This window comes from Trachinotus anak, unplaced genomic scaffold, assembly GCF_046630095.1.
Source record: "Trachinotus anak isolate AG129_WGS33_773 ecotype Australia unplaced genomic scaffold, CSIRO_AGI_Tana_v1 ptg000004l, whole genome shotgun sequence".
NCBI lineage: Eukaryota > Metazoa > Chordata > Actinopteri > Carangiformes > Carangidae > Trachinotus > Trachinotus anak.
Window position 1 is genome coordinate 5,520,280 of NW_027273855.1, and position 26,325 is coordinate 5,546,604.

At 40.0% G+C, this 26,325-nt stretch overlaps 1 protein-coding gene across 4 annotated transcripts in view; it reads left to right on the forward strand.

The window, feature by feature from the left end:
- LOC139620175 (potassium voltage-gated channel subfamily KQT member 2-like) overlaps nt 1–15,001 on the forward strand; it is a 29,133-nt gene extending 14,132 nt beyond the window's left edge. Inside the window, exons 7-18 of one of the 4 annotated variants that reach the window (XM_071475462.1) lie at nt 3,063–3,158; nt 3,263–3,357; nt 4,011–4,070; nt 5,221–5,250; nt 5,999–6,052; nt 6,966–7,171; nt 8,409–8,456; nt 8,740–8,757; nt 9,567–9,672; nt 10,493–10,624; nt 12,080–12,173; nt 12,335–15,001. In XM_071475462.1, coding sequence (XP_071331563.1) covers nt 3,063–3,158; nt 3,263–3,357; nt 4,011–4,070; nt 5,221–5,250; nt 5,999–6,052; nt 6,966–7,171; nt 8,409–8,456; nt 8,740–8,757; nt 9,567–9,672; nt 10,493–10,624; nt 12,080–12,173; nt 12,335–13,192 — 1,797 coding nt within the window. In that variant the 3' untranslated portion in view covers nt 13,193–15,001. The remainder of the gene's footprint in view (nt 1–3,062; nt 3,159–3,262; nt 3,358–4,010; nt 4,071–5,220; nt 5,251–5,998; nt 6,053–6,965; nt 7,172–8,408; nt 8,457–8,739; nt 8,758–9,566; nt 9,673–10,492; nt 10,625–12,079; nt 12,174–12,334) is intronic. The other 3 variants (XM_071475459.1, XM_071475460.1, XM_071475461.1) reach the window with 3 other exon arrangements.
- Nucleotides 15,002–26,325: the final 11,324 nt, after the last annotated feature.

Sequence of the window (26,325 nt, forward strand, 5' to 3'; positions counted from 1 at the left end):
CTGCTCCCCACCTCCCAGTGTGCAGTTCCATACCCGTTCTGTAGATGTAGGTTTTTGTTCTGTTTACCACCTCTATGCTAACTGCTCAGTTTTCCTAATTTATACTAACCATAGCAAATTATTTCCTTAAAGCTGCACTAATCAGTATTTTTTTTAAACAATGGATCAAATCAAACTATGTGTGATGTAAAATATGTTGCTTATAATGACCAACAGACAGAGAATCTTCACTCTGCAGTTCCTTTTAGCTCTGTGAAGCATTTTAGCACCTTTTAGCTTATTGTTTTGGTTTTCTGTTTCAGTCCAGTCTCTTATCCACCCCATTTTTTCCTGACACAGTGTGCTATTAGATCAACAACAATTGGCAAAACTACCAACGACCTGAAGATAATAGTGGAGTCTTTAGCAGCAAGAGAGGCAGATAGTGAAAACTCTGAGTTTCTTAACCTTGAGATGAAGGACACTCTTGGTTTTCCATCCCAGAAACTGAGAGTCAGTTGCCATGGTAACATACTCTGTGAAGCTCACCTGCTCGCTGGCAGGTTTTCTTTAACAAAACCTGAGGTTCTGTCTGTCTCCGCCCCTCCTGTTGCACTTTCAGAAGCTTCTGACACAGCACGTCATTTCCTCATCATACCGTCTACATCAAAGTGCAGAGGCTGAACTGACATTGGGAGAAGGTTAAAATCCCAATTAGACATTAGTTTGTTACCCATGGCCGGTCTTTACGAACATGACCTCTTTTATGAACGATCAGTCAGTGTGAGGACAGAGACAGATGTCTGACATTCAGATATTACACATGGAGGCTTCATCCTCAGCTCAAATTCAAATCTGCACTGTCTGTCTTTATAAAACTGAGGCTGTGGACATTAAGACATCTGTCATATTGTCAGTCAGTTCCCCTACACTTAAAAATATGCATTTGTCACCGTAAATAAGGAAAAAGACATGACTCTGATCTATAAATAATCATTCAATCCCATGTTCTGATTGGTCTCACTGATGAACAGTCCTATCATAGCTGTCATATCATACTGGAGATGTTGTGATACACACTGAGTGAGGTAGACAATAGTGCATCTGAAAATACTTTTAAAAACTGGACTAAATGTAGTTTGTAAATGTAGTGAGAGTTTGAATGTAGGCTGCAGATAGTCTGAGACTGTTTTAACAGCATTTCATATACTGTATATAAAGTATAAAGTAGACATCTGAAAATTTACACTCAGTTTTGACCACAATGCTTTTTTAACTGATCATAAATTGATAAACTTCTCTCTCTATATGTAGAAACTTCTGTCTGATCGGTTTCATCTATATTTTCATCTTCTGCTGCAGCAGAACTTTGTCCCCATCAGATCACAGCTGAATAAACATTAATCTAACAAGCAGTAGATTCCAGCACAATATCCATTACAGAAATAAAAGTATGCTAAATAATATGGTCTAGTGGATGATGCTGAAGAAAATGTAATAGTTTTAACTTATTGACTCTTTTCTCCAGCACAGACTGTGTTTTTTTTCGTTTTTTTTTTAGATAAATGTGCTTTAACATCACACATTAATCTTTCTGGCTCCACTGGATTAAAATGGAGCCCCTTCTCTTTATTTACCTGTTACTGTTGTGAATCATTGAATCGGAGCTCCATTGATGGTGGCTTTTTATATTCCTCATGCATGAGGTTAACTCGGAGGGAACATATTCAAGAGCTGATTGAACTAACTCAGATCAGCTTTTCTGGAACTGAAAACTCTGAGTCTCACGTCTCAGGTTCATCCACTCAGAGTTCAGGGTTAGAGCCAGAATTTGTTAAATCTGCTTTCTTATATACACCCCAGGAGTTTATGGAGACCAACACAGAGCTAAAAGAAGAGGTAATATTGGACTCACATTCGTCAGGTGGACAGAAGCACGACTCCAAATGAACGCTAATGTTGCTCTGCTCAGTATCTGTGTGATGTGCAAGTGCATGTAACATGAAGGATAAACAAAGCTGGATAAACCAAATGTTAAGTTTATTGAGTCACTGTACATAATAAGTAAGGGGTGTGGGGAGACCCTGCTCCAGCAGAGTCAGAGAGTGAGGAGCTGGAGGAGTGGTCTTTTCTAGGTTGATCAGGTGCCACTGGTTGGACTGAGTGATTTGGAGCTTCTTGAAACAATTAGCAAAGTGCAGGTAGACAGCAACATGCTGCACAGCAATGTTTTTGGTCACTATCTTTATAAAAGATGAGCATCAACGATCATGGCTCAGTTACATCTAATTGCCTCAGTGAACCAGCTTCCAGGATCCTGGTTGTGAAACACCAGTGTTAATGTTATTAATTACACCTGTGTTTGTCCTGATATGAAATACTGCCTGTGACCAAGATATATAGTGGAAAAGGATGTGTTGATTATTATACAATTTTACCTAATACATTTCCAGTCTTTTATGTTTCTTCTCTAGTCACTTAGAAGAGAAAGCACTCTAAATGAGCCCTTCTGTTACATTACATCTGTCCTCTGTGGTGCTTAGACTGTAGCAGTAAGCTAAAAGCTTCCTCTGAGTCCACAAAAATTCTGCACTTTATCCCTTTACATTCAGAAAGCTCCCATCTTATGATGATGTAACTCCAGTCACTGATGTATTTGTGAGTTGCTGTTGAATGTTCAGCATTTCAGCTGATATCTGAAGATGTCAGACTCAGCAGTGAGCTTTGATTAAGCAGCTAAGACCTGTTTACTCCATCACACATAAAAAAACTGCGGATTGCTGTATCAGCTCTTAGCTAACAGGAAACAGTCACTATTTTTGCCACACTGACATCTGATGGATTTGGAAGAAATTAGGATTCTCCCACATTTTTATAACCTGGAGGTTTTGCAGACATGTGATAATCTGTGATATCACCACTTCACTGGATGTTTTTCTTGGATTGGTTCGCTGGACTTTACAAGGAGACGGTTTGCTGTTGTTGCAATTCCAACTTCTGGCCAGTAGAGGTCTTTAAAGGTCACTGATAACTTCATGGCCTTTCTGTGCTCCCTGCTGCTTACGCACTCTGACTCTGTATAGGGCATCTTGGGATCTGGCTTTGCCCTCAAAGTCCAGGAGCAACACAGGCAAAAACATTTCGAGAAGAGACGCAACCCTGCAGCAGGCCTCATCCAGGTGAATGTGTAGGGAAAAATGTATGATAACAGCATGAAACAGATCATCGCTCTTTTCACGCTCCTGACACAAAGCTTAAAAGATTCTTCTGTTTCTCCATCCAGGCTGCTTGGAGGTTTTATGCTACCAACCTTTCCCGTACAGATCTGCTGTGCACTTGGGATTTTTATGAGCAGACTGTAGCTATTCCAATGTACAGGTAAATGATACAGCTGGGCTGAATAATACTGCACATTATTCAGCATTTCCAATAAATACAACTGTTTTCCCATATCACATTCTGCCATGTTTATTAAAACTGTGAGCCCCAGGGGACAACTGACCCTCCAGAAAATCAGCACCTTATTGTATTCCCAACTCCTTTGATGAATCAGATACTTCTTCCTGCAGTGAGGAGTCACACACTGATGTGGCTTTTCACTTTCTGCTTTATTAAGTAATTTTACAGTGGATGAGGCTTGAGTCTTGGCAGTGACACCAGAACCTCTTTGAAATGCATTTCAAAAGACAAACACTGCCAGTGGCTACTTTGTAAAATTGACCATTTATTTTGCCATCCAGCTGTATGAATCAGCAAATAAGCCGCCGTGCTTCACTTCCACAAGTCAGATTTCTGACATTATGCATCTAGAAGTAGAAGATTTCTGCTTGTCTCTTCTGTTGGAAACAACTTCATGTTCGGTTTTATTCCAGCCGTAATTTGAGGTGAAAAGGTGATGACCAGCAGAACGGATAACTGCCAAACTAAATGGAATTAGCTTTCAAGTGCCCAACGGCAAGTTTTAACCTTATAACACTGAGTTGGAGAAAAGGTCTTGACAGAATGACAAAATGCTTTTTGTCTTTTCTCAGGCTTATTCCACCCCTGAATCAGCTGGACCTGCTGAGGAACCTCAAGGGCAAGTCATTCAGGTATCAACATTACAGTCAGTGACAAAGCTGATGATCCACAAGCATGACCTCATAATGATATCAGTATCCTGATATTACTATGATAGGATGATGATAATAGTGATTATACAGCAAAGAAAGAAAGAAAGAAAGAAAGAAAGAAAGAAATTTCCATCCATGTTAAAGCTGCATTAATCAATATTATTACATTAACAAGGCTAAAATAACTGTGTGTAATGTGAATGGAGAGGAAGTTATCGCTCAACAAGCAGCAGTCAACCAATCAAAACACAACCTGACACTCGTAAACATTGTGGACAGTGTAGTAAGGCTGAAGATCCAATTGAAGTTCATGAGAACTGGTGAAGACCAAAACCATCAAAATAGAAAGAACATTGGCCTTAAATTCATCATGTTGTCAGAAACCCAAATCCAAATTAATCAAGAGGCCAAAAAAAACAAACAAAACAGAATTACATGATTAATGCAGCTTTAAAGTGGTGATAATCAATATTTTTCAACTATGTATAATGTAAAAGGAGTGGTTCAGTCAGCTGATTCTGCAGTTCAACTAAGCTCTTGGTTTTTCCGACACACAGCTTTACTCTTTTGCTTCACTCTCACAGCACCGTGTTTAAACACAACAGATGGCTGTTTTCAGCATTTAAGTTCTGATGAGTGCAGCCTACCTGTTCAGCACCACACATCAGACAGACAATGTCTGTCTGGCCTGGCTGGTGAACATAGTGGAACCATTACGCTGCCAAAGAGCCCTATATTTCTCAAAAGTGTTTGGGCAACAAAAAGAGTTAAAAGAGAGTGAATATTGGACTTACATTCATCAGATGGACACAAACTCAATTTCAAATGAACACTTATATTGGTCAGTATCTGCTGAGTGTGCAAATAGCGGCTGTTTGCTAAAAGGTTCACCATTTTCACTTAAAAGATGCCAGTGTCATGTTCTCAGCTTGTTTCCACTGCCTCCAAGTGGCGAAAAATGAATCACTGCAGGTTTGTGACATCAGTGACTTAATACTGTTTTCTCTCTTGCTTGAAAAGTGATCCTCATGCTAATCCATACGAACATGGAACAGTGTTGATTATAAAATACAGTATAATACACGACTGATCTTCACTGTGTAACCGTGTGTGTCTTCCCTCCTCACAGGAAGGAGTCTCAGACAGAAACTTCACCCAGGTCTGTAATGCAGTTGGTTTTTATCTCTCTTCACCTCCCTTTGGCTTCACTTCAACTCTGCTCTTAGCTGCCGCGAAGGCACTCTTCTTGGGGGAGCGTGTGTACACCATAGCTGTGTGTGAGAGTGTGTTTGTGTGTTGGGGGTTACTGTAAGTCCTGATGCGAGTCAGACATGGATGTGGCTGTGTGTTAAGTGCCTCCTTCAAGAACGGTCATGCTGCATTTGCTCACATGGTGCTCAAAGATCAGCTCATTTTGGCCTCACTCCTGACTGGCGGCTTTATTAAATATTCACCAAGAAGCTGTTCTTTGATACTCTAGCTTTCAGCATCACCTCAAGAAAAAAAAGAAAAGATTTTGAACTCTTTAAGAGCCTTGCTTGAGTTTTCACACTGTTTTTGACAAAAGAAACAAGTGTAATTATTGACAATGTAGTAACACTTTATGATGACTTAGTCCTTTGTAAACCATTTGCACATTTTATGTTTGACCATGATGTGATTTTAGAAATGATTAGAAAGATACTAAAAGGAATTAGAATTTATTCCCCCACATGAAGACAAACAAAGACAACTATTTGAAAAGTGTTTGTCTATGATTTGAATGACAAACAGGTTGCAAATGAATTATAAAATGTAATTAGAATAAAGTGTTACTTGCATCACAGTATGGCACACACTGCTGTTTTTGTGACTGTATCCACTGCTATTTTATCTTTTTGTGTCTCCTCTACGGCCCACCACTCCAGTAATGAAAATGCACACAAAGACAGACTTTGCGGGTGCTGTCCGAGAACTATTAGGTATAGTTGCTGCACAGATACTAACAACTGCACTGCAAGTCTGTGTGTCTCCTTCCATTCATACCTCTGTTCCTCTTCTTCTTTAAACAGAAGTACAGTAAAGGTAGAGGAATCACAGAATTAGAACATTTTTAGATAATATGTCATTCAGTGAACAATAAATTCTGACTAGTTTACTTTATAAAGAGTACTACAGCTCCGTCAGTGATGTCTAAAGGAAAAGTTTCATGCTTAAAATAAACACAAGCGCTAATCTGCCCACACCTTTTACCTTTTAGTCAGAGAAAAGGCAGATATACATCTTTGTTTACTGCCCTGTCACAGTTGATTTATGGTTTCTGTTTAATTATGTCTTTATGCGGTTGATTTGCTTGCTGCCTTTTTTTTTTCCGCTTAATCAGCCCTTATAAACTTCTGTTTAGCAGGCAAGGTGCATATTGCTGAGTATGTAACAATGTGTTTCCTTTGACCAATTCCTGTGTATGAGGCGGAGCAAACACTATGATGGTGAATTATTTTGCATGGTTTGTGTTCACTTTCTGCATAACGTGAGACCACAGCTCTTCCTTTTGAGACGTGCATTATCATTTTGCTTCCCATGCATGCTTGCTTGTAGCTTCCTGCTGCTTGCCTGACCCACTGAATGCTCTACTATGTTCGTATGTGGACATGGCTCCTGCTGCTGTAGGACATTGCCCATTTTGCATTTCTGCTGAGGTAAGATTTATTATCACGTCAGTACTGAATTCTTCAAATTCCCAAAGATTACACTTAAAAACAAAACAGTAGGATAAAGACATTTAGTTACAGATAGTTATTTACTTTCATTTAATAAAGCTGTAAAACAAAAACAACAAGAACAAAAAAAAAATGTATTCGTTTAAATTTCCCTCTCATTACTTGCTCTCTGTAGTCGGAAGGCCAGCCTCAAGGACAAGGTGTTTCCCAGTCCTTCTAAGGCTCCCATCGCCAAGGGGAAGGCCCAGTCTCCAGGGGCAGAGGAGGGGGCCGAGGCAAGTCCCAGCAAGGTCACCAAGAGCTGGAGCTTCAATGAGAAGAACCGTGGGCCGAAGCACGCCTTCAGAGCCCGGGGCAGCACTTCCCGCCAAAACTCAGAGGGTGAGGGAACTTCACACAGTACAGCCACATCTTACCAGATTGATAATGAGAGTTAGGGTACAGTCAGGGTTTGAAGGACAGTACCACTACCACTTACACCACCTACTTTTGTTTTAGGAATAGCAAATAGCAATTGTTCAAAAGACATGATTTGTATCCAAGGTGAAAAGTCTCTGACGCAGTATTTAAACCATAATGAAACAGAAAAGAGGAGTTAGCTTAGCCTAGCACAGAAGCAGGGGTAAACAGCTAGCCCTGCTCTGTCCAATTGTAAAACAAATACACCGACTGGCACCTGTAAAGCTAGCTAAGCTCTGTGCTTGTAGTCTGCTTCTAGTTAAGGTACAGTAAGCTAACCAGATGCTAGTAACTTTAAGCTGAGACAACTAGATGGTGGCTACAAAAGTGAGAGTGGTATGTTACTCTTAGGAAGAATGCATATTTCTATTTGTTTAAGTCAGTTTCTCAATTATGAAACTCAAGAGTTGTTTGCGTAATGTTTCAAATTAGACTGGAAATAACATTTAATTGCTGTTTTACTGTAAGTTTTCTTGTACCTGTGGTCAGACAGAAACCTCATTATATCAGAGCTACACAGCGACAAGCCTTAATAATAGGCTAATAATAGTCAAAAGTCTTGGCACAAACAGATTCTTAATGCAGTTTTCCACATCTACTCTGTCAGCATTCACATCGCAACTGTTCATTAATGAGACTGTATAGTGTACAGTAGCTTACTTGACTAATGTTAAGTCGTTGACAGTGGATCTTTCCACAGTCATGAACTTAGTTGATGTGGAGGAATACACACTAGAGCTCTGTGTAGCTCCGTGCCAACACTCATCTTCTGTGAGGGAGGGTGTTGATGGCATTTAATTAATTGCAATCAAGCCTCTTTAAGATGCAGTAACTGTGCAGACTGTGCAGGTAAAGTTGCAATATAGTTTCTCCTGCATGAATTCAAACATATGAGAAAGAAGGGGAGATTTTTGTTGACCCTCGAAAACCAACATTTCATCATTATGCTGGGGAGACAGAGGACTGTTTGGTTTGGACTTTGGTGTCCAGCTATCATTTATTGCTGGACAGCCCAACTGCATCCATATGTCATCCAGGCCACTGTATCACTATCAGCAATTATATTTCTCTCCTTCACCATTTATTTGCCTTTTTGTTAAGCAATTTGAACCAATTCTCATTAGTTGTTTTTCTTCTTCCGCTTCATGGCATGTTAAAGTGCTGATTGAAATGCAGGACGAAGACTTTGGACTGAAGAGTTCTCCAGGTTAGACAAGTCATCATGACATGTCTTAAATATAGACTGTAATATATTCTATAATGTTTAGAAGTACAGTTTACCACATATGTTACATAAAGCTTTATACTATATGCAGCTGGTAGTGTAAATGTAAGAGAAGAGAGACCAGCCTTCTTTTCAAACATGAACTAGAAACCATTCAGTGGACTCCACAAGTTCTCATGTTTGGAATTGATTTGTCTGCCATTGTCATCCTGCTAGAATCCATAACAGATCTTTTTCCATGTCTCTCCTCTCTCTCTTTTTGCAGCAATTGAAGGTTTAATAAGTAAGATATTGGGATATTTTGTTGGTTGTTGGGGAAGTAATCAAAAGACAAGTTAGCTTCACCAGTCTCAGAAACCTGCATGCTGAAATCTCTTGAGATTTGTTCACTTGACATGAACCCTTTTTGAATTTTTTCCAATATGAGTTTTCTCCCCCGAGATGACTGAAGGCTCTGAAGCCTTAGTATAGCTGAGAACATGCATGTAATGATTGAAGCATCCATTAGGATTGTAAGAACTCCATATAAATGATTACACATATTTAATTACAGTAGCTGTACTGTAGAAGTCAATCCTGGGTTCAAGTCAAGTGGAGCCAAGATAATTCAAAATTGACCCAGAGACAAAATGCCCAGAATCCCTGCTTTACGTTGCATGAGACCTCACTTTCCCTACCAGATTCTCATCTAATATCTGATCAGCAGTGATTAGGCCTTAACACAAGTGCCTGTATGTACTATGCTTCAAAATCCATAGATTGGCCTCCTGGCTAAACTAAACATGCTAGTTCTGATGCTAATCTGCACTGTTATTGGTGGTGGGAAGAGAGTACCTGTCATTAAAGGTTTCAATAAAGCTTTATCCCATCAGCACTATCCTTCAATTCTGCACCAAGTCTTTTTTTCCTTTGTTCCACAAAGCTCGCTCACTACGCTCACAAACTGGCTAACTGGCTTGAAACCAACTTGGTAATTGAATTTTGCACCTTCCAAGCTCAAAGCAAGAGCTCTGCTTTGCTTCTGTTGTTGACGCTGGTCAAGTGGAGGCCAGTGAAATATTCTTTAAGAGTGTCCTTGTCTTTGCTCTGTAGAGGCGAGCCTCCCAGGAGAGGAAATTGGTGACGATAAGACCTGCCACTGTGAGTTTCTCACTCAAGAATTACCTCCAGGATTGAAGGTTGCAATAAGGGCAATCTGGTAAGGGTTTGCTTTACTCTGCAATTTTTATGATTCTACAATGTTCATTTCACTCATGGTGGGCATTTATGATTTGTTTTAAGACTTTACTCTGTGGCATAGGCTTGATTGTTTTAATAGAACAGGATAATTACAGTTTTGACCGTCATTCCTGTCTGTAATAATGTCATTGTACTTAAGAGATTAATTATTGAGATCAGGGAACATAGCGACATCATTTAAAGGAATTCTGATGGGACAAAAACATGAGCAGTCCGATTTTAAATCTCTAAATAGGGTGGTTTAAATAATGTAGCTAATCTGCTGTCTTATTTAAAACCTGTATTATTTTTGTTGCAGCAGTTTCCTAGATCTCAGTATTTACTTTTGTGAGTTCAGTATCAACAACCGATACAGCCAAAACAGAACAATAGAACAATAAAAGAAAACAGAGTAATAACTACGCAAATTAGTTTCATTGAATATGAAAGTTCAATCTTCTTGAAAGATAGTTTGTAGTTTGATAACATACTCTTAACTCAAGGTCAACTTAATGTTTTTTTTCTGAGCTTTTTTCAACTGCATCTCCTGGGTTCACCAGGAGATGGAGTTTACTCCTTCTCATCTTTTGACCTAAATTCAATCCTTAGTTCAAGACAAGGAGAAGCACAGAAAAGCTCCAGAAAAATCTAGTAAGTGGGTCTTGAGTTAAGACGATTTTGTCCAATTAGCAGGCCTTTTTCTTCAAAGACGCTCTGATGTGTCACAGTAGGAGAAACACAGGTGTGAATGAGACAATAATGCTGTTTGTCATGTATGAAAATAATGTGTCCTCCCTCAGCATCATGAAGTTTCTGGTGTCAAAGAGGAGGTTCAAAGAGAGCTTGCGGCCTTATGATGTCATGGATGTGATCGAGCAGTACTCTGCAGGTCACCTGGACATGCTGTCTCGCATTAAAAACCTGCAGACCAGGCAAGTGCACGTTCACTACACAGTATATGTGTGCTGGATATTGTTTCACTGTGACCGTAAATGTCAGGATGGATATGGAGGATACATGGAAGCATTTTCAAAGTTATTTCTTTTCTTTTCTTTAATGATGAGTTTAAATTCAGTTTAGTAGTAGAGATTTATGTTGTCTGTGATGTCACTGGATACACACATGTTGTGACACACGAGTCATTGATTTGCCTGTTCCATTCGTCCAGCTACATGTGTTGTATTCAGCTCTCCGTTCTACATCAGTAAACTTTATTAAAATGTGATTCACTCCTCCAGCTCTGAATGCGTCTCAGGTTCATTTTAGATATAACATTGATGTATAATTCACTTTGTTTTCTATATCAGCTTTTCCTCCCACAAATTAGCCCCTCCCATCTTAATCCCCTAAAGGTCTAACATGTAGGATAAATATATTCCAAGAGTGAAATACATACACTTCTCATCCACGAAGCAAGTCAGACTCACCGTATGTCATGGGTGTGTGGAATATATTGAGACTTCTTCTCCATAGCTGATGTGATTCCCACGTTGCTTCATTTTGCATTGCACTCATATCGTCTCTGTGTGCCTTGCCAGGATAGATATGATTGTGGGGCCCCCTCCCCCTTCAACACCTCGCCATAAGAAGTCCACTGAAGGTCCTAGGTTAGGTTAATAGAATGCACCTCTAGAATGACCATTTTACCAGCATTATGCTCCTTACACCATAGACCAAATATTGAAGCAGTTACGTGCTACCTTTATTATTTTGATTGACAGGACCCCTTTTGAGTTCAAGCCCCGTGACCTGGCTCATTGAGGTGGAGAAAAGGTGATACATTAAAGATTTTGTATCAAATCAAGAAAATGGTTTGATATACTTTTTATTTTATTTTATGTGCCCTTGTTTTAGCTCTTATGTCACATTATATCAGCTGCTATCAAGAAGAGGCCAAAAAAAAAAAAGAAAAAAGTGAGACATCCCGTGGCTTTCTCACTGAATGTTAATGAGCCATGTCATATGGCCTCACTCAACAGGGGTTTGACAGTGCTAGATGCTTGCTCTCACACCGGAGAGACACAGGGAGAGCTCCCCCGTCAGGATGCAATGGAAATGAAGCATGAAGCACAACAAAAGCATGCCAACTGATGCATTTTGACCTAAACGACCCCTCTATTCACACTTTGTTCAAGACTGCCTAATCTCATAATGCATGCATCCACACCGTTCACCCCAAATCAATACTTTCTCAGTGCTAGGCCATCATTCATTCATTCAAAGCACATTTATTTGTAGCGTAGCAAGTATCATCAGCGTAAATGCTTTCCATAAAAAAGTTATTCACATTGTAGCATCATGAACTTCTTAAGTAAAAAAAAAGTTAAACCCTTGTGGCAGAACAGAGTGTTTTTTTAATCTCAGATATTACCTTTCTCAAATGCTAGAGTTGACCAGATAGTTGGTAAAGGTCCTAAAGCTGAAGGAGAGGCTGCAGAGGACCAGAGCATGATGGGACGTCTGGTCAAAGTGGAAAAACAGGTAGGAATCTTTCACCCAGGTCTGTAAAACTACGAAATGATTCTCACCAACTTAAACCATTTGTTTCATTTGTGATTTCTGTTTTTTCTGGTGATCAATACATTTTAAGTTTGGTAAAAGAACACCACTTCTTCATTGTGTGTTTTCCTTTTTTCCTGCAGGTGGTCTGTATGGACAGGAAACTTGACTTCCTGGTCAATGTGTATGTGCAGCGTATGGGCATCCCTCGATCTGAGACAGACGCCTTTTTCAACTCCAAAGAGCCGTATCCAGCCCCGCCTTACCACAGCCCGGAAGAGAGCAAGGAGGAGAAGGAGGGAAAAGAGGAGGTGAAGGAGGAAAAGGAGGTGAAGACATGCTCAGCTGCAGATGTCCCATGCTCTGATGTGTCTGTGGAAAAGAGAGATCCTTTACTGGGTCGGTCTGTGGCCAGATCGGTGGGTACTCCCTCTGGCAGCAACAGCCGCCCCTCTACCTCTTGGCAGCACCAACTGCAGCACCCCCTCAGCCAGCCTGCCTGGAACAGCAGCGTGGCCAACACCCCTTCGCCGGTCGGTGGCAGTGGTGAGCACTCGCCCAACCTGTTCCGCATTCCTCCTCCACCTGCCCCGGTGCACGACCGTTCCTCATCCGGCATGGGTGGCAACAGCAGAGAGAGCGGCTCCCAGAGCAGGAGGCGCCACAGGAGGCAGAGGTGTCAGCAGGACGCCACCGCCGTGGAGAGCGACACCTCGCTCTCCATCCCGTCTGTAGACCACGAGGAGCTGGAGCGCTCTTTCAGTGGCTTCAGCATCTCCCAGGCCAAGGAGGACTTCTTTGGGCCTTCTTTCTTTACAGGCTCAGGAGGGGGAGCTGGAACAGGGACTGAAGCCGGAGCTGGACCTTCACTCTGTGCCAGAGTCAGACCCTTCATAGCAGAGGGCGAATCAGACACAGACTCTGACATCTACGCTCCCTCACCTCTGTCCTTCACTGGAGAGGTCTCCTGTGGAGAGAGGGGATGGCCAGGACTGAAGTAGGTAAGGAAACCTGGTCGAGAGAGGTTGACGGTGAAAGAGATCATGCTTCAGTTGCCAACAGGAGACCCATCATGAGACTGAGTAGCCAACTGACTGACTGTTGTTGCTGATTATTCAATATCAGACTATTTTAGGATAAGTGAATGGATATGATCAGCTATTTATTAACGAGGATGGTAAAAATGTGTTCTTATAAAAACAATGGATTGTCCTTTATCACCTTTTATGTTTGTGATGTTACACTTTACAAGCAATGCTTATTTACGGTTGTGTTGTATTCATCAAGATCTTGATTAAATCGAAAAATAGCTGTTTAAGGACACTTCTTTAACTTAGTTGAAAACATTTTTTTTGTTGTTAGTGATTAGTGATGACAGACACATTTCTGAGTGTGATGTATGACACCTGATTTTGCATCGAATGAAAACGTCACTTTGCTTTCTTTTTTGAGTAGTAAGTGCATTTCAGCACCTCTTCTGTTAAACGTTGACCACTTTAACTTTGAAAACATAGTGGCAGTTAGTAAAGCTGCAAAGATTGTTGAAGTCCTACCATGTGGTTAGCATAGTGTCTTGATTAACTTCTATACCTTTGAATGACTTGAGGTGTTATGATGCCAAAATCTTAGCTATAATCAATAAGATTATTGCAGAGTTAAAAAAAAAAAAGCTTGCTTTTCAGCATCATTAATTCAGCCTGGTGTTTACTGAATACTACAGAAGCACTCCCCTCAGAGTATTTCAGATACTTCCCCATTCATAAACCAGTGAACCTCCTGCATGGCATGTTAAATGGTTGATTTAAGGACCGTGTTAAGCAGGCTACGAAACCAGACAACAGTGGCAAAAGTCAGCACAAGAACTCAGTGAGTGTTTTTCTTCTGTACAGACAAACAGCAGTGAATAAAAGATGAAAATGTGCATGCATGACTGGTTTCAAGCTACAACGTGTTAATTTTTAAGGAGCTTTTGCTTGAATTCCAATCATGTAAATGCAGCCTGAGCTTGCTAATTTAAATGGCTCTTTTTTTTCCCTGGGCAAATATGTCCTTAAATTGTGTACACGTCAAATACAAAGGCTGATGTTTATTACTACATACTGTATGTATGGAAACAATATGGACATTAGCTCATACATTTTGTGTTGCTATCACACAACATGCAGTGCTGAAGTTGATCTGAGTAAATGGGGCACTTGATACTTGGACATGATAGTATTTGGCCTGCAATGTCAATCATTTTGATTCTCTGCAGCTCTTGTCAGTTCTGCACTAAATGAGGAGATGCAATAAAAAGCAAGCAAGGCAATCAAGAACCATCCTTTACAAACATCAACATAGCCTTATTATTTCACACCAAAATGCATTGTTTTAAAAACAAATCAGCAACTTCATTCTTAACATTCAATAAAAGCATTGCAAGTACTATTTCAGGTGTTATATAGTAGGGGTCTATGGCCTGAGCGCATATGTTCCAGGTCACAAATTTAGCCAATGTTAATGCTAAAAGCATGGGATTCATAGGGACATCTGAAGCATGAACAGTTCTTGTTAAAACTAACCTGAGTCATAACAAATCAACTCCAACATTTTAACAATAAACAATAAAATATGGACAAATTTTTTGTTGAAACTGTTCACACACAATCCATATTTTTCAGAAAAGAAGAAACAAACCTGCTGGCATTTTTTTTCCACAGCCCAAACAAAGGCCGTGTATGGTTTTACATGAAACAGTGGCTCTTAGTTCAGCACCATCGTGTAACTGCACCTTCTTCCTCTTCAATAATAAAACTTTGTACATCACTGAAGTGCACCTCTTTTGTTGTCTTTTTTCAGTTCTGTGTCAATAAAGCAACACGGAGATGTTCAGCTCTGAGAAGCGTATTAGCAGTGTGATGTAATGGCAGACATGTTTCACTAGATGGCGACCAAAAACTGCATTTGAGAGGGTGCTTGTTAAAACAGGTATCTGAGGGAGGACAGATAGATAGATAGATAGATAGATAGATAGATAGATAGATAGATAGATAGATAGATAGATAGATAGATAGATAGAGCTTTGTGCAAATCAACAATTCTTCATCCTAAATCTTCTGGGCATGTTTCACATCAGCACACTCTTCTTGTGACCAGCAAACTGAATATGTTTCAGTGGCACTATTGCTCTAATCCACACCCCCAGTCTGGTTTCATTAACTGGACTCCAGGTTTGATAACTCCTGGCTCCAGTGTGCTTTCAGTGATATAAGTAGCTGGGGGGGTTCACATACTTTTTCCAGCCTACACTGTGAAAAATTTGATGATGATTTTAAAATGATTACAGCAATTGAATGCTTTGTGTGATATTAGATAAAAAGGGTTGTATTTGTTCATAATTGTAATTTAGATTAAGATCTGACCATATTTTTAAGACTGATTTCTACAAAACTAATTCCAGGGGATTCACTTTTTCCTCCCACTGTAGATAGAGAACTTCCTCTGGCAAGTGTTTAATCCTCCAGAAGAGCACTTGTCTCTTAAGCTCTTTAATTCATGAGTCTGACCATCTAGTGGGCCACTGGCTGTCTGGAAAAACCTGCAGAGAAACTGGTCACAAACCCATTTATTTACAACTAAGATACATTTTTAACTTCAGACTTGATGGCTTCTTAGAAAGCGTGAAACCCACGAGTGATTGCCCACATTTTCACAAGACACTAGTTACATTAACTATACAGGCAAGAGAAAACAAACAGAAAGGAAGCCAGCATGTGGTATTGTATACATTTATATTTACACTATTACCAATTAGAAAGGATGCACTCATTAGTGTGTGGTACCTGAAAAAGCTTCCATTCAGCCACAAGTATATTAGTGAGGTTGGCCAATGATACTGGAAAACAGGACCTGGTTCACAGTCTGTGCTCAAGTTCATCCCAAAGATGTTGGACTGGGTTGTGTTTGGGGCTCTGTGCAGACCAGGAAAGTTCCTCTACAACAAATTTCTTTTTGGATCTTGCTTTGGAAAAGGCCACCCCAAAAATGTTACAACACAGCTAGAAGCACTCTATTGATCTACAAATAACGTTAAGATTCCCTTCAACTGTAACTAAGGTGGCTAAGATGACAAACAGCCCCAGACCAAAGGTACACGAAAGCATGTGCCTCGCCACATACATTTAGCCATACGGTGTAAATGAAGCCACTGTCTATGTCAGCAAAAAGTTGATTTATTCATTGCTATTGCCTGACAGATTTTATTTAACAACCTATTTAACAACCATTGGGGATTGTGAACGAAACAGCACATGCCTCATGCTAAACCCTAGGTCAGCCAATTTGTTAAGTGTTGAGAGGCCAGGATTTTAGTTGAAAGGGTGATACAAATAGGAATTGATTGGCTCATTAATAAAAGTCAGATGATGGTAAGGCTTATTTACTCTCTGCTCCACCAGGGGAATTGCAGATGTCCTGACCACAGCACAGACCAGAGGACAAACAACCAGCAAAGACAAGCATTTGAAGCTGAATCTATACGGCAGTGAGCATGTGCATATTATCGTTTTTTTCACCGCTGGGATGGAATTATCAAGGACAGAGTTTAATTTTTGATGTGAATTATGTTTTGCTGTGGAGGACATTGTTTGAGTAAAATAACGCCAAAACTAAATTAGTACAATCTGAGCGTTTCATCAGGGTTGAGCACAGTGATAATGTCATTCTGTTTATTTGAGCCCATCTGCACAGGACATTTATTCAAAGATGGGAGATTTGTGTTTGAACGGTGCCATTAGATAGAGGCGGGACATTGACCCTTTGGTGATGAATGATAAGAGCCAACAATCAATGAATCCATTAGTGATCTGGCCTTTATGAGACAACTGTCGAAAGAGAGGCTAAAAACCAATGGACTGTATGCATTTTGGTAATGGTATGTGTGCTGACATGTTTCACATGTTTCACCAGTGCAATAAAGCTCCTCCAGAGGCCTCACTGTACACTGACTACTCCTCAGCCTTTTCACCTTGTCATATAGACACTGATGCCCTCTGATTGTACCTCAGATGTATAAATAAATGAACTTACTGTACATGCAGTTTCTCGACATGGGAAAAGATTAAATATAAAGCTTGCGTTTGCTGAGGACGACTTTCGACATTTACAGCTGAGAGGAGGAAGTGACTCAGTGTCCTTGGCACCAGCTGTGTTTGTGCACAGGTCTGGACTGGTGGTCTCAATGTAAACATTTTATTTATGTACAGTGTTAGTTAACATCAGCAGAATGCCATCAATGTCCACCAAGGGCGGACACAGGTGACCTTCCTTTCTCTGTCTCTCTGTAACACACAAACACGCAGAGAGACACATGGGTCCATAATAATGATGGGGGTGGGGATTAGCGGTTGTGTAAATAATACTGCTGAACATATATCTCAATTTACATTCATTAAACAGTGGCTGCATTTCAGACAAAGGCTTTGTCTGATGACAAGGGCGATCTGTATTGGTTTACTGGTTCATGACTGCAATTGGTTGTCATGCTCATGACCCAGTGGAAAGGTAGGCCCTTATATTCAGATATAAATTGGTGAAAGTATAAATGCATTCACATTAAGAACATTAAAATAAGGACAACGTGTAAGTATGTGAGGTAAGACTCAACACTCTATGACTTAATCACACACAGCGATTAATTATTGTCATCATGTGTAGATCTTCAGTGTGTAAATCAATTCTTGTGACCAGTTTTTTGAAGATGCCATTATTCCAGGTTTGGGTCTAAATTTTTAAAAACCAAGGATATTCTGTCCTGCAGGAGAATAACACCTCGGATAAAACTGAACTGAGTATACACAGCTCATCATTAATCATCAGACAATTACTGAATTGCATTGATCTTAAATCCCTCATGGCTTTAGCCAGGAGCAAGTCTAGTCATCCATTCATCAGATTGGAGGAAGGATGTAACAATTTATTGATGTATAACCTGACTCGGCTAATTAATTTGATGTACTAGTTATTATACAGCAAAGTTGTAACTGTTATTGCTTTCATGTGAACATACATCGAAAAAGATAATCAGCGTAAGTATGTAAAGATGCAAATATTAACTATTATTTTTGAATTATGATAATTATTGTGTGGCACTGTTTACAGTTTCATAGGGTTTAGAAATCACCCGAACAATCACAGCAGACATTGTACCTTTAAGATCATAGGATAATCCATGAGAGATACTTTATTTGAAACACTCAGGACAGTTGTTCCAAAGCCACTTTCTCTGACGTTAAAATTCTGCAATCTCATCTTCAGAAACTTAACAAGATTACCTGCAGCCGTGCTAGCCGCTCCCGGTAATCCATCCAATACATTTTTCAGTCTAGCTCAAGCAGTGGACCACCTGAGTCATGTGCCACTATAGGGATGCAGCTATAGCTACCATCGATTAAATGAGTAAAGGGATGAGAACTAGCTTAGTCTTATTAAAGAATGAGACATAAGAAAACAATAGACTGTGTAAAAATATATGGAATATAGAAAATACAAAAAGAGAAAAGACCACAGAAAAAAATAACACCAGAATTTCTAACACTTCAAAAAGCAGAAGCACAGACTTCCTCACATTCTGTTAATCAACTGACCACAAGCCATATTAATTGATATTTGCATAAAAAAACACCCCCAAAAGGCACCAACACCACGAACACGGTGGAGAGGTCATGTTCAGTAACTCTGAGGTGATACTGTGTCCTGTGATAACATCTCAGGTGTTTACGGGGTTTGTGGTGTTGCCACAGCACCTCACAGTCTTCACACACACGTCACGAAGCGAGACTGTTGTTGTTCTCAGAGCTGACGAATTTCAACACACAACTTTGTTTGTGTTCGGCCTTCATTGACGTCAACACTCTGTTCAGTGGCTCCTGTTTATAGAGCCATAGTTCATATGACTATGACAGGCAGAGGGAGAAGTAGTTCCTATCAAACAGATTGTATTTAGACCAGATCCCGGTGATAGCACTGTTACTTTCTACTGTGTCCCTGTTGATGATAAAAGACACATTTACCCCAAATTACTAAGTTAAGGTATCGATCGTTTGATGTCAGAATCAATCCTAGAACAGAAATGTTTGGAATCGGATGTATCGATATTTCATATTGATCCGCACACCACTAATGTTCAGACTCCATGTGTTTTAAACAGGTTAAAGATAGCCCAACAAAGCTACCCTGCAATGATCAAAACACCAGTGAACAGAGTGATGGATGCAAATGCAGTACCATTAAGATCCAGTTTCTTTGTCATGTTACAAAGTGAATTGAGCTGTGTCCTATCAGGATATGTTTCACCCCACATGAAAAAATGCTAAACTTCTACAACTCCCATTTTATATAAATGAGCATCAAGGTGTGGACCAAGTGATAAAACTAATTATTTTTGGTTTGCTTCAGAGAAAAACACAAACATTTGTTGGCTTCATTGTTAATACATGAACAGCATAGGTCAGGCTGGTTCACAGATAAATATTTTAAAACCAAAGAATGAAGAGAAAACTGTGGATTTTGTCTGCAGTCAAACAGAATATGTGAGTCAGACAGTGGTTGTCGTTGTTTTTTTAGTTGTTTTAGTTTCCCAGAACTAGGAGAACAGAGTGCAACACACAGTGCTACAAACACACCTTCAGCTGAAATACAGATTGACATAATGGTTTAGTAACGGAGTACATTGCACATAAGTGTATTTTCTTCAGTAACATACTCCATAAACAAACATGATTTTACTTTATTATGTAGGAAGGTTTTTTTTTAACTTTATTATGTAGGAAGGTTTCCACTTTTGGTGCATGTATGCACCTTCCTACATAATAAAGTAAAATCGTTAGACATTAGAAATACTCTACCAGCAGCCAACACACACGTTGAACATGAATATATTTTTTGAACAACAACTTATGATGTGTTCACCATGTCTTTGTAACACCTGCCCTGTCTTCCTTTTTCCACTCTCCAACCCTCTTACTTCCTCAGGCCTCTGTTTTTATCATGAAGCCCTCCAGATTTTCGTTCATGTTTTCCTGCCTTTGCAACATCACCTGAGCCTGCCTCACCCAGCACACCTATACCTCGTTACCTCAAGTTGCTCCAAAGTATGAATAACAGCCCCTTCCCTCCTGCAACTGAGTTTAAAGACCTTTGGCCTGTCTGAGACCTGCCTTCCTGCCTTTCTCCTGCTGCATTAGTTTGTCTCTTTGGACTGCCTTAAATGTACGTCAGCTTTTTCCTTTCTACCTGCTCTGCCAGTGTCTGCATTTGAGTTCAGGAAAACCAAAACAACGAGGTAACAGATAATGTAAAGCTTGATAAAGCTGAGAGGATTTGCAGACGCCACCATATTCTCTGGGTTTGTCACTAGATTACACAGTCATCTGAGCCACATAAAAATATTAATAAGAGCAGCTTTAAAAACCCCTCATACTCACACACAGAGAAATAAAAATACAAAGTATTAGTACACTCAAGACCTTTCTATTCCAATTCCAAAGAGGAGTACTTGAGTCTGTCTGTATGTAACAAATAAAAATTTTGTTGCACAGTTAAAAGTTTAAGGTTGAAGTTTTAAACTTCATCATAAAAAAAACATTGGCTTACAGCCGATATCTTCTGATGGGGTGTTGTTGTGGAACAGCTGCCTGACGACATTAGAAGTTAAGATTGAAAACCACAAATTGAAGCTGACAGATGATGATGAAGATTCATGCCAATCATGATTACTCTGCAGTTTCTGGAGCGCCCCACGTAAATTAGAGATTGGTCAAGGATATTGAATTGGATAATGTGACTCACTGATACTGAAAATTCAGTGAGGTTTCCTTGCGTCTCATTAAATGAACCTCCAATGTGTTTTTCTGCTACTCTAGTTTACTATATGGCAGTTATTTTGAAACAAGCTACCACTACTGTCAGTATTACTTCCATAAAAGAACTGCTCTCACTTGTCTTAGAAAAGCTTTTAAATTAATGGAGATATAACAGAAATCAGCAAAACAATGGAGAGAGTTTGATGAGTCCATTTAGGTCGCTGTGTGTTGCTCAATAAATCCCTCTCAGCAAAATGAGCAAAACATAATTGAACTCCAAGCTGACAAAGAAACAATGCTGCCAAAGCACAATAAAAGTAAAAAAAAAAGTTTTCAGCTAATTTAGTGTTTATAAGAGGAGAGTAAATTAACATTTTTCAAGTTCAGCTTGAGCACACATCGTCATGCTGCAGCTGGTGAAGTGGAGCCAAAGCCTGCACTGAGCAGGCTCAGCATAATGGGGGATAAAATGACTGTCCTCCTGGCCTGTCTGGAAATGGACTCAGGAGGAGAATGACCTTCAGGACTGTCTGACCTAGACAGGTAAATAGATTTTATCATGATCCACAGATTGCCGAACCAGAGATAGATACCATATTGTGAAATATTTTTTTGCCAGTCCTCTTCTTGCCAGCTTCAAAAACCCTCAGGTGATGCAGGCCATTTTTTTCACAGACACATTATACCTGCTGGCTACAACAAATTATCAGTATGAATGTATTTACAAAACCTAGACACTACACTCAGTTTTCAGTGTATTACACGTAGAAGAAACGAGTGCAGTCTTACACAGCAGTCCTGCAATAAAATCCTACCTTCATGAGTTATGTTCAGTTTGTCAGGCTTGTCATTTTGGAGGCTGCAGTTTGTGGTGCTGTTGTGTTATATGGACAAGTGTTTCAGTTTCATCCATCCTATTCAAATCACTGAGGGCAGGCTAAATAACAAACACATAACAGAATTTAAGAATTTAAGCTCTGGATTTTTAAGATATTTGATAAGATATTAAGATAAGATATTTGATAAGATAAGATACAATAAGATATTTGTTTTTTTTTTTTGGGGGGGGGGGGGGGGGGGTGTCCTAATACATCAAGAAACTGTAACGCCTCCAGCTGCGCACTCATCTTGATGAGAGTACCATCCTGTCAGGATGTTTGTGCTCTCTCCAACTGTCTGATCTGCTCCTTCTGTTCAGTTCTTCTCCTGAGCTGTCCTCAGCTCCTCCTCAGCTCCTCCTGCTTCTCAGTCATGTTTGATTAGAAAAGAAATATATATATTTTGGGCTATGACACGCAGAGACAAAAACAAAGAGCCCAACACAGCTGACTGAAGTAAATGCATAATGCATCCAAAGCCGTCTCATGATAATTGACCATCTTCACATTTAACTGCAGGTTGCTCCCTGCTCCCCGGTTACAGATGATAGAGAGAAACTTCTCCATCTCCTCTGCAGAGCTCCGAGTGACAGCGTTGTGATCAGAAATAGGAGAGCCTCTTCCTCAGCTCTCACACACTGAAGCTCAAATATATACAGTATATATACAGTTTCATTTCAGGAACAATGAGAAAAAGAATTTATATGAAACAAACTAAGGTTCCTGATAAAGAGTGTAAACTTTTCGAGAGCTAAGGATTAAAAGAGGTCAAATATTAATATCAACGTTAAAAAAAATAAAAGAAAGTATCATCAATATTTGCTCTTGAAGTTCTTTGCCGACCTTCTCCTCCTCTGTGGTCCTCATCAATGCCTTAACATGTTTCCAAAAACATACCTTGTTAAGCCTCTAGCTTCATGGTCGTAAACTGTGGTAACAGATAATAATGCAGTGGAGGAAGGTGTTCTCCCACACAGATACACACCACCAGGCTGGATGTGGCAATCCTGATGTGGGTGTGTGTTATGAAATTTTTGCCAACACTGTTCAGCTTTCAGTGCTGCAGTAGCACCCATGACAGACAAATCTTTCCTTCATTATCTGGACAGCCACAGACTGCCAGTCCCCATTACTACATAGAAAAAAAGAGACCCGTTTTGTTTGTCCCCTCCACATGGAGTTGAGCGCACAAAGTTGGCCACAGAGCAGCACTCAGGAATGGGTGAAGATGTAGCTGTAAGTGTGATTACATTCATTCATTAGTATTCAGTGGGGGTTGCATGGCTGATCGCACTCAGCCTTAGGGGAAGCCTTACTGATCATCTTAGACTCAGGTACACCCAGGTTCATCTCTGTGTTTTTTTTTGTTTTTTTTTTATGATTGAGTGGTATAACCTGATTGGAGCAGCGAAAGGAAGCTGTTGGGGTTTACCTGACTGCTTGAATCTATAAATAATACCCAAACATTGTCACTGACTATCAGTTAAGTAATGATTCCACAGATGAAATCTGGACTGAGAGCAGATTGTGACGGGGCTGTCAAATGTATGGAAGCTGATGGCAGGCATGCGCTCATTGTGAGGCTTTGTCTATCCTCAGGAGTATTAGGCTCTATCTTTGTGGAAACAGACAAAGAATGACAAGAAGGGGAAACACACTGCTCAGTCAAAAACTGAGCAGCATAAATATGGTAGTCTGATGATTCCGAGGTGAATTTCTGTATGGTCTTGTTCCTCCCCACGCTTCGAAGTGGTAATTTGATAATTCGATGCCTTGATTATTACACTGGCAATAAGCCAGCTTTAATTAACAACTTGGCAGAAAGTGTGTTCAAGTGTGTGTAGTGACCTGGCCTGATTCTGTGATTAAGAGGGAATCCTGGTGAGAGGCCTGATTGGTGTATGTCGAGTTCATGTTGTTTCACAGAGGGTAACATCAGCTGTAAAGCAAAAGCCAAAGAATATGAGCTCTTTAATAGCTTTTGTGCACGCAGACAGTGTTTGAATGAAGCCAGTGAGGTCTGAAGCGAGAAATATAAGCTCTGGGGAGGAAGTGGAGGTTTTGAGATGAACTTCCTGGTGACTTCTGAGATCTGTCGAAGCTGCCGCACAAGCACATAGAGACACACGAGTCATGGTTCCAGCTAATGTTATATTGGCTGTTTGTGGTGAATCAACATGGAGTGCCTCTATCAGCAGTCAAATTTGTGCAGATAGCATTACTACTCATCATATAAGCTTAAAGTTCCTCTTTGAACATGTTTTAAACTGTAAATGTAAAGATAATATGCAATGATTAATATTTTGTTTAACCTGGTCTTCCCACATAAAAGTGAAAAGAAAGGGGGAGACCTGATTGTCGGGTAGTAAGGGTGCATAGCACATGAACACGAATGCCCTTAGCAGGCGAGTCGCCAGTTCCACTCCTGACCAGCCTGACTCTTTCCTGCATGTCATTCCCCCTCTCTCTGCCCCTTTCCTGTCACTGTCCGATCAGATAATAAAGGAACAAAAAAAACAAACAACTTACATCCTCTTTGAGAAATCTGGATTTGGCCTCGTGCCCCACCCACCACTGTTGCTTACGCTAGGTTGACAGGTGAAAGAGGCAGTCTTTTATTTGTTTATGTTGTTTGTTAGCTTGCAACTGGCAGTGGCTGACACAGTTAGTGGTTGTGCTAATGCAAACTCTCGCCCTCTGTACTGACATGATTTCAGGTTTATTTTGCATGCCCCACATCTCTGCAAGTTGATGGCATTGGTTCCTTAGTTATGTGATGTATGAATAATCCTCTGGCTGTCTACATCAGTCTAAATCAGAGACTTATTAGACTCATTAGTTCACTGCAGAAAACAAGGTGGAAGGACACAGTCATGGTATTGACAGTATATTTTTCTCAAGCAAGACCAGGGAGCCCAGAGCAACTCATTTCGCTTTTGGGCAAAAAAAGTGTTACTGACCTTTATTTGCAGTACACAACCTCTGTGGGAGTCGACAGACCTTGGATAATGATGATCATAATAAAAATCAATAATAATCTAGCCTGTTATTGGTGATTCAAACAGTAATTGCTTTACAGGCCCCCTCCTGTCAGTGTAGCTCCAGTATTGTAGACACTGAATCCCAGCAGTGCAGTGTGTTGTTGAGTGCAGGCTTTTCACGATGGTTCACGTTATGGTTGACTGGTGCCTTTGGGAATCCTGCAATACAAGATGTATAAATAAAAAATAGGCCTATATATTTATGCTGTCTAAACAGGGCAAATCAGTTCTCTGGTATCACTTAACGATACCAGATTAAACAATCATCTGAAAAGGAATAATCAACACAGTCTCCCTCAACTTTTCGATGTCTGGACTGATTCCAGTGGAGTGGTTCCAAGCTTTTGGCTCACAATCAAAAAAGAAGAATAGGGATTAAATACTTGGCCAAGTTTGGTTATATAATGAGTTGCATTAAAAAGCAATCTTGTACACCGAGGATAGATACCTTCAAAGTTAAGCTTTCAAATGACTTGAATGACATGTGGAAGGGTTGGATATTAAAATATTGAACTTCTTTTAGCCGCTTTGCAATTTCCTCCAGACATTAGTCATCGTTGCTGGATTGGAAATGAAACTTCTCAGAGACAACAAGCAACTCTGACCTCTGATGCATTACAGTTATTTGAGAGAGCTTTGAGTTCCTGTACGATATAAAAATCTTGAGGTTTAAGGTGTGGTGCCATATAATTATGGCAATTCATCTTCCTGCGAAGGCTGTATACTTAAAAAGCACTAATGTGTTCAAAGGACTGCTGTGTCGCTGAAAAAGTTTGAAATATTCCCACATAGACTGTTGGGCCCAGATTTGTAGAATCGGATCAGATAAGAAGACATCTTAGCCATTTTAAATTTGAGAATATAGAATATAAAGCTACTTGAATATGTCCATGCTTAAAATACCAGGCGGCTCAATATATCAGTTAAATAAAACAAATAATATACAACTTTAGGGACTTTACCATATTCTCCCAGGGAGACAGTGGCAGTGCTGTGAAGTACGCCTCAGACCGCAGTGGGTGGTGAGAGGTAACACAATGGAGAACCCCAGGAAGTCTTGTCAAGCTCTGCCACACAATTATCGCTCATTCATCTTTAATATCTCTTCCATCTTCTCCATCTCCACTGACAGGGCAGTGCTCACCTTGCAATTATTATCACAGCTGGTGTCCAAATTGAAGGAATCAGATCTTCTGCCCTCCAAAAATGACTGATGTGTTCAAAAAAAAAAGAGAAAGAGACAAGAAATGTATTTTGATTGTTTATTGTACTCCATAGGGATAGGCTAGTTAAAGACTGACGCACCTCAATATCAAAACTTTTTCTGAAGCCACCAGCAGTTCATCCTCTGATCCTCATCAGTCTCTAAGTGTTA